This window comes from Mesoplodon densirostris, chromosome 15 (assembly GCF_025265405.1).
Source record: "Mesoplodon densirostris isolate mMesDen1 chromosome 15, mMesDen1 primary haplotype, whole genome shotgun sequence".
In the NCBI taxonomy this organism is placed as follows: domain Eukaryota; kingdom Metazoa; phylum Chordata; class Mammalia; order Artiodactyla; family Ziphiidae; genus Mesoplodon; species Mesoplodon densirostris.
Window position 1 is genome coordinate 52068312 of NC_082675.1, and position 13682 is coordinate 52081993.

The window sequence follows — 13682 nt, forward strand, 5'->3', positions numbered from 1 at the left end:
GCGGGGAGGTCATTGGTCCTTCTTGAGCCTGTGTGTTTCGCAGAGAACATCCACCAAATCCACTCAGAAGTTTGGCAGTTTGCTCCTTGGCATCCAGTCTACAAGGAGTCACTGGTTATTCTCTGTAGAGGCCCTTTGATGAGTTAAGACTAAGACCCTGACGCTCGTGGAGAACTCATCCTGACAGCTACCCCTTGCGCCGGGTTCCATTAATGCCTTGCTGTGGGGCCTCTACAGAGGTATGTCCCTGCAGATTTGTGGGATTATTTTACCTAATTTGCATCACTGGAATTTGCATTTTCCTATGCTCAGTAATTCCTTTTCCAGCTCTGATCCGCTCCTTATGCTGGGAAAGGCTGAGCTCTCAACATGCCACCTGCATTTTGTAGCTTGCACCGTTTCTCAGACACCTCATGAGGGTGGGCCTCTCCTCCCCTCTTACAAGGTCCCCTATCTACCTGACTTTCCAGGTCAGTGCCTGTGTCATCTTCAGGTCAGTCCCTGGCAGCCCCTAGATTGTCCCTGCCCTGGTGGCCAGCCAGCCAGGGCACTTCAGCAGGAGTAGGACGGGGCCAAGTGTCCGTGAGCGCTGTGACTCCTCTGGGAGTCCTCGGGGGAAGGAGGCCTGTGGCCTGACTGCCACGTGCCTGGTTGCTAACACCGCCTTCTCTTCTCGTCCCTTCGCCTCTGGTCTGCCGGCGCCGCTGCAGTGCGGAGGACCCTGAAGAGTGGCCTGACTCCGGAAGAAGCCAGGGCCCTGGGCCTGGTGGGCACCTCAGAGCTGCAGCTGTGACCCCCTGGTGCCCTAAGGTGTGTGCCCATGCAGAGTGCAAGCTCCTGCTGGAAGGAACCCCTCCGGTGGGAGGTGAGGAGACTCTGACACCCAAAGGTTCTGAAAGGGGCGCCCATGCCTAGGTGTCACCGAGTGACTTGCGTAGCCCGCTGTGCACTGACATGGATCTTGGAGTCCCCTTCACAGACTTTCTTCATCACGTCAGCTGTGTTTCTCTTGTTTCCTTGACACCTGGCTTAGTAGTTCCAAAGCGTGACACCTTTTCTGTGCAAGGAACGGCCCTTTTATGGAGCAAATCACTTCTGTCACAGTTACTATGGTCATGAGGCAGTTTGATTAGGTTCACAGACTGGGTCTCTCCATAACACTAAAATATCCAGATGTAAACTCCAAAATTGTACACAAAAGAAAGCACAGATTGTTTACCAGTTGTGGATTTTAGATGTACTAAATGTTTATACAAATTCAGAAATGTACACCATGTTTCAAATACTAAATAAAGAGAGTTTAATGCCATAACCGGAAATTTTCATTCTCCTGGTGCAGGACTTTAAACAGCCCCATAGGCTTGCCCCCTTCTGAATCAGCAAAAGCTTTTCTAGGGTTCATCAGAAGGACCCTGGCTCGGAATGGCCTCCAGGCCCTTTGGGTTTCCTTTTTTGTTGTTGTTAATTGAGTGAGAGACACTGACATGTGCTCTTTGTAACTCCAGGTTAATTAGGCATCAATCTTTGTGGCAGTACAAGTTAGCAATAACGTGTATCGCCTTACCCGTGTGCTTTGTTTTAAAAATCTGAACTATTCTGCAACTCATTCACTTGCTTGTTATGTAAAAATTCATTTTCTCAAAAAAATTTACTAAGTCACCAAAACAAAATGAAAATTTAAAGCTTCGCCTGCAGAGAACTTCAGAAGTGTTGTCCTTGGCACTCAAGTGCAGGTCATCAGCAGCTCAGGTGTCCAGAGGGGAAGGTGCTGTGAGGAGCTCTCAGCAACCGCAGAGCCACACTGAGGGGCCTGATGCTCAGGTGGTGGCCAAGCCCTCCACAGGGACCCTCAGCCCAGGGTCACATGGCTCCCTGTGAAGAAACTCTGCCTCTGAAAATAGGGAAGGGTCAACAATTGCAGCAGGTATTCAATGGGGGCGGTGCCAAAAGATCATCAGGTCACCAATTCTATCTGTGCCTTTTTAAAAATTAATTAATTAATTTTTTGGCTGCGTTGGGTCTTCATTGCTGCGCGCGGGCTTTCTCTAGTTGCAGCGAGTGGGGGCTGCTATTCGTTGCGGTGCGTGGGCTTCTCATTGTGGTGGCCTCTCTTGTTGTGGAGCACGGGCTCTAGGCATGCGGACTTCAGTAGTTGTGGCACTCAGGCTCAGTAGTTGTGGCTCGTGGGCTCTAGGGCGCAGGCTCAGTAGTTGTGGCACACAGGCTTAGTTGCTCCGTGGCATGTGGGATCTTCCCGGACCAGGGTTCGAACCCGTGTGCCCTGCATTGGCAGGCAGATTCTTAACCACCGTGCCACCAGGGAAGTCCCCTGTGCCTCACTTTCAAAACCTCTGTGACTGTGCATTCCTGAATCTGGGCAGATGTGATTTACAGACAGGATGCAGTCCTGTAGTCTAAAGAGCTGAAGATAATATATTCACCCCACAGGCTTCTGTGACTTCCCCCCCACCCCAACTTCTGCATCTCCACTATTGGGGAGACAGGGAGCTCTTTCAAGCGGGCATTTGTCAAATAATACATGATGCATGTGAGCCCCCAAGAGAGTCTGGAACCTACAAGAGTTAGGTCTGTATATTCCAGACAATTGAGTTTATTTAATCACTTTATTGAAAAGGGTGCATAGGGTATCAATGTTTATTTCCTTATGGTTCTAAATAACGTATAATATTCTGCATGTGGTTTAGTGGTTTGTGAGAGCCTCGGCACTGAATATGAACATGGAATATATGTATTACTGGGGATTGTAATGGGCAAACAGAAGGAAGATGCATTTTTTTTTCACCATTTAGTGAACAAATACTTTGATGCCCTTCCGGGGGCCCCTGGTGTTCTGCTGAGAGTTACTGCTTTAGAATAAAAGGTCACATTTGGAAGGAAGTGACTGAATAAATCTAATGTTAATTTTATTTTAGGGATTAAAAATTATCAGAGGGAGCAAGCTAGGTCAACTAATTTCTTGGTTACAGCTAGGTAAAGTGGGTCTCTTTTTTTGGGAATTAGTTTAGTAGTTTTTAGTGAATCTGAGGATTTTTTTCTATTGCTCACTTCCTCTCTCCTTGTCGCCACTCATTCTGGCTGCCTCTATTAGTGTTTTTAATTCAAGGAGTTAAATTTCTCTAAGAGACTTTTGAGAAGCATTAAAGTGAATGATACTTCACACTTGTGAGATGCTGTTGCTAATTGTGCTGGTCACCACCATACATATTCTTGTGTCTATTTCTTAATCTGGGTTGAAATTACAAAACTGCTGGTAAAGAAAGGCAAATACTTTAAAGATGCCTGGGTTTTGGCTTCTTTGGAGTCTTAAGGTTTTTTCTTTCTATTTAAAAAATAACTTACTGAGGGATTTGGGGATGGAGGGGAGGGTGCACAAAGATATACCATGCTTATGGATTGGAAGAATACTGTTAAAACAACTATACAACTCACAGCAATCTACAGATTCATTGCAATCCCTATCAAAATACGAATGGCATTTTTCACAGCAGTAAAACAAATAATTCTAAAATTTGTATGGAAACACAAAAGACACTGGATAGCTAAAACAATCATGAGAAAGAAGAACAAAGTTGGAAATATCACACTCTGTGATTTCAAACTATACTGCAAAGCTACAGTCATCAAAATAGTATGGTACTGGCACAAAAACAGACACATAGACCAAGGGAACAGAAAAGAGAGCCCAGAAATGCCACACTTATATTGTCATAATTAATCTACAACAAAGGAGGCATGAATATACAATGGGGGAAATATAGCATTTTAAATCAATAGTGTTGTGAAAATTGGAGAGCTACATGCAAAAGAATCAACCTGGACAACTCTCTCACACCATGTAGAAAAATAAATTCAAAATGGATTAAAGATTTAAATGTAAGGCCTGAAACCATAAAACTTCTAGAAGAAAACATAGGCAGTATGCTCTTTGACATTTTTTTTTTTTTTTTGCTCAGGCAAGGGAAACAGAATAAACAAATGGGACTACATCAAACTAAAAAACTTTTGCACAGGGAGAGAAACTATGAACAAAATGAAAAGGACACCTACTGAGTGTGGGAAGACATTTGCAAACAATATACCTGATAAGGGGTTAATATCCAAAATATCCAAAGAACTCCTGCAACTCAACATAAAAAAAAAAAAAACGGATTAAAAAATGAGCAGAGGGGACCTCCATGGTGGTCCAGTGGTTAGGACTCCATGCTTTCAATGCAGGGGGCGCAGGTTCGATCCCTGGTTGGGGAGCTAAGATCCCACAAGCTTCATGGCATGGCCAAAAATAAATAAATAACAATTTTAAAAAATGGGCAGAGGACCTGAATAGACATCTTTCCAAAGAAGACATACAAATGGTCAATAGGCACCTGAAAAGATGCTCAACATCACTAATCATCAGACAAGTGCAAATCAAAACTACGATGAGATATCATCTCATACCTGTCAGGATGACTATTATAAAAAAGACAACAAATAAGTATTGGGGAGAATGTGGAGAAAAGGGAAACCTTGTTGCTGGGAATGTAAATTGATGTAGCCACTGTGGAAAACAGTATATAAAGTCCTCAAAAAATTAGAAATAGAACTACCATATGATCTAGCAACTCCACTTCTGGGTATTTATCTGAAGAAAACAAAAACACTAATTAGAAAAGATATATGCACCCCTATGTTTATTGCAGCATTACTTACGATAGCTAAAAATATAGAAGCAACCTAAGTTCCCATCGATAGATGAATGAATAAAGAAGATGTGGTGTGTATGTATGTATATATATATATATATATATATATATATATATATATATATATATATATATATTCACACACACACACAATAGAATGTTACTCAGCCATAAAAAAAAGAATGAAATCTTGCCAATTGTGACAACATGGATGGACTTAGAGGGTATTACGCTAAGTGAAATAAGTTAGACAGAGAATGACAAATACCATATGATTTTATTTTAATGTGAAATCTATACATGAAAAAAAATGAACAAACAAAACAGAAACAGACTCATCGATACAGAGAACAAACAGGTGTTTGCCAGAGGGGAAGGAGTTTGGGGAAGGAGAGAAATAAGTGAGGGAAATTAAGAGGTATAAACTTCCAGTTATAAAATAAATGAGTCACAGGTATGAAATATACAGTGTGGGGAATATAGTCAATAATTACATAGTATTTTTGTATGGTGACAGATGGTAACTAGACTTGTGGTGATCATTTTGAAAGTACAGAAATACTGAATCACTATGTTGTACACTAGGAAATAACTATCATGGTGTTATAGGCCAATTATACTTCAAAACAAACTCTTAGAAAAAGAGATCAGATTTGTGGTTACCAGAGGCAGCAGGTGGGGGGAGGAGGAATTGGATGAAGGCAGTCAAAAGGTATAAACTTCCAGATAAGGTAAATAAGTACTAGGGATGTAACGTACATGATGAATATAATTAACACTGCTGTATATTATATATGAAGTTGTTAAGAGAGTAAATCCTACAAATTCTTATCACAAGAAAAAATACTTTTTTTCTGTTTCTTTAATTTTGCATCTATATGAGAGGATGGATGTTCACTAAATTTATTGTGTAATCATTTCATTATGTATGTAAGTCAAATCATTAGGCTGTATACCTTAAACATATACAGGGCTATATGTCAATTATATCTAAATAAAACTGGAAGAAAATAAAGATATTCCACAAAGGATCGGCACAGCACATTAAAGATATGGCATTAAATCCACCACAAGGTAAGTAGGACACCTTCTGTTCCTCTGCGTCAGCGGCAGGCTTTCTTGGACTGCGATAGGTCACTGCAGTACTTGGACTATTCAGTTGGCCTAGCTAAGCAGAGGCCTTGGCTATTGCTCTTTCAGAAAATAAACCAGAAGGCTCATTTTCCTTCAGAAAGACCCTGGATAGAAATGCTTTTAACCCTGCACTGCTTTCTGGGAGGGGGTTCCACAGGGTGACAGCCAGATGCTTCTGAGCACAGCAGTGGGCTAGGAAACAGAAGCAATCACCCCTTCCAATAAACATTTGAATTGAGTACCCAATGGAAAAATTATATTTTTGTAAACCCCAAGTTTCAAATAAGAATCTAAAATGTAGCTATACAGAAAGAGATGGATGCCCGGGGAAGCTTTTGTAGCTGTTCTATCCAGCCTCAGAAAAAAATGGTGTCCTTGATGGTATGCTGATTTAGGTCATTTTGACTGGAGCTCAGCACACAGCAGCTGGTGGTAGACCTGGCTACAGATTTAGAGGAATTCGATCAACATCAGAGCGCTTCTTGGCTCAGAAGATTAGGCATAAGATTGGAAGTGACAAGGGAATAAAGGAGTCCATTCCCAGTGTAAACCATCCTCAGATATGCAGTCTCAATGGAAGAAGATGGGCTCTAATCTAGCAGCCCGTCAGTAGGTGGTATGAAAAAAAACTTGTCTATCTATGGAAGAACTTGTCCTGAAATTTGTAAAGGTTGAAGTTTAAACAACTTCCTAAATCAACATCTGTAAATGGAAGTTCACCTTTGGGTTAAATTAAACTTTATAATCTTGTGTTTACAGAATAATGTTGTAAGACTAATTTTTATTTATTTTATTTATTTATTTTTTTTGTGGTACGCGGGCCTCTCACTGCTGTGGCCTCTCCCGTTATGGAGCACAGGCTCCGGACACGCAGGCTCAGCGGCCACGGCTCACAGGCCCAGCCGCTCCGCGGCATGTGGGATCTTCCTGGACCGGGGCACGAACCTGTGTCCCCTGCATCGGCAGGTGGACTCTCAACCACTGCGCCACCAGGGAAGCCCAAGACTAATTTTTAAATTTGTCTTGTGCTTGATTGAATTTTTCCTATTATTTATATTATAATATTGATGGTGATTTCCCATTTTTTTTAATGGCCAAAAACATGATTTGTGAGGATGGTAATTAAGGCCACAGCAGTCTGTTTTAGAATCACATGTTTAAAGGAAAATAGTTTTTCTTAGTAAGTTGTTCAACAAGCCTATATTCTAGAATCCCAACACTCTGTCTAGAACCTGTGTGGCCATGGTCTAGAGCCACCTATGGGAGCAGGTGTGCCTCAGGAACCACCAGAGATTTAAACAGAGATCCTCAAGTGCAATCTGTATCTCCATCTCTCCCAAGGGATGACCTCATTTAAAAAAAAAAAAAGTTTGAAAGTATAAAGTTGGGAACTGGAGCCTTGGTAAAGGTAAGCTGTTTTTCCAGAGGTTCAATCTTGTCCTTAATAGTTTGTGCCTCACTGTGCAGCTTTTGCTTGAGGGACGAGGTGTCTGTTGGTCTTGAGCTATTCTGAGGGCTGTTTGTGTCCCTGCTCTGGTTGCTCTCCGAGGTATTCTTTGCCACTCTTCATGCTGTGAAAAAAGAAAAAGGTAACTAACTGATCTGTAGAGGAAGAGAAGGTGATTTGAGAAATGTCAATTCTTGAGCGATTACTTCTGAACTTGGGAGCGTGTTCTCAGTCTGGCCCACCTGCTCCCTGGGAGGGCAGAGATGAACTGCTTTAAGAAGTAGAAAATTTGCACCTTCATTTCCCTCAGCTTCCCATGCTGGAGACCGTGCAGAGCCCTAGAGCTGCTTCGGGGCCTTTGGCTACAATGTGGGGCAAAACCCCAAACCCACGCTGGCCACTCTGCAGCCAGAGAAATGGGCCCTTTTCCAAGGTATGCAGTGGCATGCTGACTCATCCCTGGCCTTCCCTGTGAGCCAGGGGTTGTAAAAATAAAGTATAAAAGGATGCTGTATCTTACAGAAGTATATTAAATTGAGTAAATGTCCCTGTTCTTTGTTGAATATAGCATGTTATAAAAGGGCTTTACAGCAGTTATTCTGAGATTTGTAAGGTAAAAACAAGCCATGTGTGGTCTAAGACAGGGCTGCCTAATAGAACTGTGATGATGGAAATGTTCTATATGTGCCCTATTCCAATATGGTAGCCACTAGACATACGTGATTACGGAACACTTGAAATGTGACTAGAGAGACGAGCAGAATTTTATTTACGTTTAATGGCTACCTGTGGTTAGTCACTACTGTACAGTACTGGATATCACAGGTCTGAGAGATCACATCTTTTTATGTACTTTGTTGCTGTTTATTCATTTTACAAAAAGGAAGTTTTTATGTGAAATTGTGTATAGAATTGCTTTGGACTGCCGTTCTATCAAGAACTAAGTACAGTGTCTAAGAAGCTATGTCCACTGCCTTCCCACATTGTGTCCTAAGCCTTGAGAGTTCTTGTCCTCAGTGGAGAATTCTGTGATTGATGTTCACTGCCATCAAATACGCACTCTTCTCTCCCTACATATCCCACCTAGAGGATGCGCTCTCTCCTCGGCAGAGTCCACATCAAGGCTGTATGTGTGACCCGGTGATATACGCCGTGGCCAAGAACACATCTCCAACAGCTAAATCCACCCTGTATAAAGCTTTACAAAGCACCACTTAGTTCTTGTATTGCTTTCACCATGGTCCTCAATACTGCATTTCACCCTTATCAACTGGGAGGCCTACTGTCAATATGAGTTTATCCATGTGAGACGAGTTGGTTGGATATTGGCAAACATCCAGTTAGATGGCTGTGTGTATTTGAAGTGCTGCCTCTACCAAGGTGGGTATTGGGCAAGGCTTGGGTGTTGGCTGCTATAGGAAACATAAGGATGTGTGCCCACAAAGATCCCACCTCTGAAACCACAAATAGAGGGACATTGTCTGATAAAAGATTTCTGAGTCACAGCCAGTGAGTGGCAAGAGGCAGTCTGGGAGAGACTGTTTGGATGTCAAAACATTGGCATAGCAGCAACATATCACATTACAACAGGGTCTCCTGAGAGAGGTGGTCTCTGAGCTGCCCTGCCTCTAAAATAAAGCACTGGTTGCATTTTGAGGATTTAAATGAACATTTAAACCAACAGCATTTTCACGACTTTTTTTCTCATTATTTGGTAGTCCGTTCTATTGGTCTATCCTGGATTTAAGTATGTGGCAGCTCCAGATTTAGCACAAAATTATGAATTAAGTTTAATCTACTAATATTTCTTGTGGTTTCACAATAAGCAGCATAGCCTGCGCTGGTAAATTAAGGCCCCCATTTCAACTACCATTGAGGACACAGAGGAAACAAGGCAAGATGATCCAAAGTTAACTGAGTGGTACAGGCATGAAGCGCTCCCCCCTAGAGTGGGCTCTCCTTGTGAACTCAGCTTCTCAGAAGCTTTGAAGTGGAGGTGGACTGGAGCTGGACCTTGGAAGGAAGACGTGGCACAACTGGCCAGCACTGGCAGGTAGGAAACTATAGGTATAAAGTCACAGAAGGAGAACCACAGTGGTGTTTAGGAAGCAAAGTGAGAAGATCAGTAGGCAGAGCCACATGGCTCATGTAGAAAGTTAACGGCTAGAAGGAAAGGTTGCAGTCGCGTTACAAAGGAAGAAGGGACTAAACTTTGAGTTCTTGCCTGTGTATTTAATCTTCACAGTAACTCCATAATGAAGGCTGATGTGTTAACCAGAGAATGCTTGGTGGGAAAAACAGAATCCAGTCAGGGTTGGCTTAAGCCAAAGAAGGAAATTAATCACAAGATCCCAATTTGTATTGGTACTTACCCAGTGTCAGTCAACTGTAGTCAAGGAGGCAGTTATACTACACAAGTGTGGCTACCAGGGACCCTATGTATATATAAGTGGCTACTGTACTGAACAGAAAAAAAGTTAAGAATACATATTGTAATCTCTAGAGCAACTGCTAAAATATAATGCACAGAAGTATAACTTAAAATCAACAGATAAGTTAAAATGGAATTATTTAAAAATTAAAATTAGAGGGATAAAGAACAGGGGTATAGATAAAATATGATTGGCCATAAGCTGATAATTGTTGAAACTGGGTGATGGATACATGGGGATTCATTATACTATTCTATCTTTGTAAATGTTTAAAATTCTCCATAATAAAAAGTGTTAAAAATGGATGTATTTCTTACAGAAACTAAAAGGTCCCTTGGTTCTTCTGTTCCAGTCATTGTATATGCTTCACTAGATTAAAAACATTTTGAGTTCTTCTCCTGCAATGAAAGCAAAACCACCCAGACCCATTAAGTAGAAAGTTTCAGAGTCAGTGAACATTACTGTCATCATTGTGGTTGATTAAAAGCCCTGATGCTTGGAATCGTTCCTTGCAATTTTGATTTAGTAGGTCTGGAGTGGGATCTACGCATCTTATTTTCTACACACAATTCCAGTGATACTGATGCATGTCCACGTTTGGGGAGCACAGGAATAACCCATATTCTGTGGATTATCCTGTGCAAGCTGCCCCTTGTCATGCCTATCCTTGGCTTGGGTACTTCCCTGCTGTAGGACGCAAGCAGCATGATGATGTGGCACTTCATGCACAGTCTTAGCTACATCAATGCATCGTGAAGCATCCTGCCATTTATTCTCTTTCTGTAATTCCAGCATAGAGTCTTTTTCCTGGGCAGTTGATTTATAGTAGTGCCTATTGCCATTTTAATTGCTTTACTTTCAAAACATTAGTATCCTTGTGAGCTTTTTCCCCATGTAACCCGCTCAACCTATGCATTGTCTGAAGCCTTTTGCCAGGAATGCTCCCTTCCCCCTTCACCAGGGCCAGCGTCATGGGCATGTGACCTGTGCAGTCACACAGAGCTCCACACTCAGAAGGCCTCACACTTGGTTTAATGCTCTCCTGTTACTGCCTTGAAATTCTTAGTTTTATCTTTGAACTTGTGTTTTGTAAGTCAAGCGTGATGAGACAAGCATACACATGAGCAGAGGAGATATGTGCAATATGTGTGTCCACTGTTCCTTACCACCTCTTTCATTTACAGCCATCGTGATTCTCGTGAGCACAGAATTCTAGTGGGCCCACCATACATGAGTCCAGGGAGGTTCAGAGTTAAGTACAAGGCAAGCATGTTATGTCTACAACTGAGAAAGTGGGGACACAAGGGCCCCAAAAGGTCATACTTTCTATTTGAACCAGACTTGATTTGAATGCAAAAAGAAGGTAATGGCATTCTAAGGAGCATGAATGACCATGGCACCCAAACATTCCCTTTCTTACTCATGTTACTTTCCTGTATTAGCCAACCATTTACGCTGAAATGATGACACAGAAGGAAAACATAGGGCAGCTCAAAATTTCTCTTTCAGTCCTTCCTTAGTCATCGGTAAGTTCAGAGTGTTGATAGAAGGTGTACATGTCAGGAAGTGAAATATCAGTTGAGCTACTTTTGCGTGTTGTTTCCACTGTTCTGATAAGAATGAAACATATACACATACAAAAGGTATAAAGTAATAACTGTGTAATTTTTGGTGATACTGTACAGGAGTTAAATGCTCTATAGCTGCGCTAAGAACTGGAATAGCACAATAGAAAGAGGCATGATAAAATTAATGCTAATAATTTAAAGTTTTAATTTTTCCTAGAACACCATCAAGTAGCAAACAGATAAAACACTGTAACAAGTTGTGAGAGAGACCACAGAAGAAAGGTAAAACAAACAAGTACTCTTTTTTTTAACATCTTTATTGGAGTATAATTGCTTAACAATGTTGTGTTAGTTTTCTGCTGTATAAAAAAGTGAATCAACTATATGTATACATATATCCCCATATCCCCTCCCTCTTGCATCTCCCTCCCACTCACCCTATCCCCCCGCTCTAGGTGGACACAAAGCACCAAGCTGATCTCCCTGTGCTATGCGGCTGCTTCCCACTAGCTATCTATTTTACATTTGGTAGTGTATATATGTCCATGCCACTCTCTCACTTCGTCCCAGCTTACCCTTCCCCCTCCCCTTGTCCTCAAGTCCATGCTCTACGTCTGCGTCTTTATTCCTGTCCTACCCCTAGGTTCTTCAGAACCTTTTTTTTTTTTTTTTTTTTTTTTTAGATCCCATATATATGTGTTAGCATACGGTACTTGTTTTTTCTTTCTGAGTTACTTCACTCTGTACGACAGTCTCTAGGTCCATCCACCTCACTACAAAGAACTCAAACAACTTTTTTATGGCTGAGTAATATTCCATTGTATATATGTGCCACATCCTCTTTATCCATTCATTTGTCAATGGACCCTTAGGTTGTTTCCATGTCCTGGCTATTGTAAACAGAGCTGCAAAGAACACTGTGGTACATGACTCTTTTTGAATTATGGTTTTCTCAGGGTATATGTCCACTAGTGGGACTGGTGGGTCATATGGTAGTTCTATTTTGTTTTTTAAGGAACCTCCATACTGTTCTCCATAGTGGCTGTATCCATTTACATTCCCACCAACAGTGCAAGAGGGTTCCCTTTTCTCCACACCCTCTCCGGCATTTATGGTTTGTAGATTTTTTGATGGTGGCCATTCTGACTGGTGAGAGGTGATACCTCACTGTAGTTTTGATTTGCATGTCTCTAATGATTAGTGATGTTAAGCATCCCTTCATGTGTTTGTTGGCAATCAGTATATCTTCTTTGGAGAAATGTCAATTTAGGTGTTCTGCCCATTTTTTGATTGGGTTGTTTGCTTTTTGGATATTGAGCTGCATGAGCTGCTTGTATATTTTGGAGATGAATCCTTTGTCAGTTGCTTCATTTACAAATATTTTCTCCCATTCTGAGGCCTGTCTTTTCGTCTTGTTTATGGTTTCCTTTGCTGTGCAAAAGCTTTTAGGTTTCATTAGGTCCCATTTGTTTATTTTTGTTTTTATTTCCATTTCTCTAGGAGGTGGGTCAAAAAGGATCTTACTGTTGATTTATGTCATAAAGTGTTCTGCCTATGTTTTCCTCTAAGACTTTTATAGTGTCTGGCCTTACATTTAGGTCTTTAATCCATTTTGAGTTTATTTTTGTGTAGGGTGCTAGGGAGTATTCTAACCATTCTTTTACATGTAGCTGTCCAGTTTTCCCAGCATCACTTATTGAAGAGGCTGTCTTTCCTCCATTGTATATTCTTGCCTCCTTTATCAAAGATAAGGTCACCATATGTGCATGGGTTTATCTCTGAGCTTCTATCCTGTTCCATTGATCTATATTTCTGTTTTTGGGCCAGTACCATACTGTCTTGATTACTGTAGCTTTGTAATATAGTCTGACGCCCGGGAGCCTGATTCCTCCAGGTCCGTTTTTCTTTCTCAAGACTGCTTTGGCTATTCAGGGTCTTTTGTGTTTCCATACAACTTGTGCAGCTTTTTGTTCTAGTTCTGAAAATGTGAAAAATGCCATTGGTAGTTTGATAGGGATTGCATTGAATCTGTAGATTGCTTTGGGTAGTAGAGTCATTTTCACAATGTTGATTATTCCAATCCAAGAACATGATATATCTCTCCATCTGTTTGTATCATCTTTCTTTCATCAGTTTCTTAATAGTTTTCTGCATACAGGTCTTTTTTCTCCTTAGGTAGGTTTATTCCTAGTTATTTTATTCTTTTTGTTGCAATGGTAAATGGGAATGTTTCCTTAATTTCTCTTTCAGAGTTTTCATCATTAGTGTATAGGAATGCAAGGGATTTCTGTGCATTAATTTTGTATCCTGCAACTTTACCAAATTCATTGATTAGCTCTAGTAGTTTTCTGGTAGCATCTTTAGGATTCTCTGTGTATAGTATCATGTCATCTGCAAA

The 13682-nt window shown here is 41.3% G+C and overlaps 1 protein-coding gene across 8 annotated transcripts in view; it reads left to right on the top strand.

The window, feature by feature from the left end:
- Positions 1–1299, top strand: part of FHOD3 (formin homology 2 domain containing 3) — a 503602-nt gene extending 502303 nt beyond the window's left edge. For 7 of the 8 annotated variants that reach the window (XM_060118615.1, XM_060118622.1, XM_060118616.1 and 4 more), the window contains one exon: positions 711–1299. In XM_060118615.1, the coding sequence (XP_059974598.1) occupies positions 711–793 (83 nt within the window). In that variant the 3' untranslated portion in view covers positions 794–1299. The remainder of the gene's footprint in view (positions 1–710) is intronic. The other variant, XM_060118618.1, reaches the window with a different exon arrangement.
- The last annotated feature ends 12383 nt before the right edge of the window (positions 1300–13682 follow it).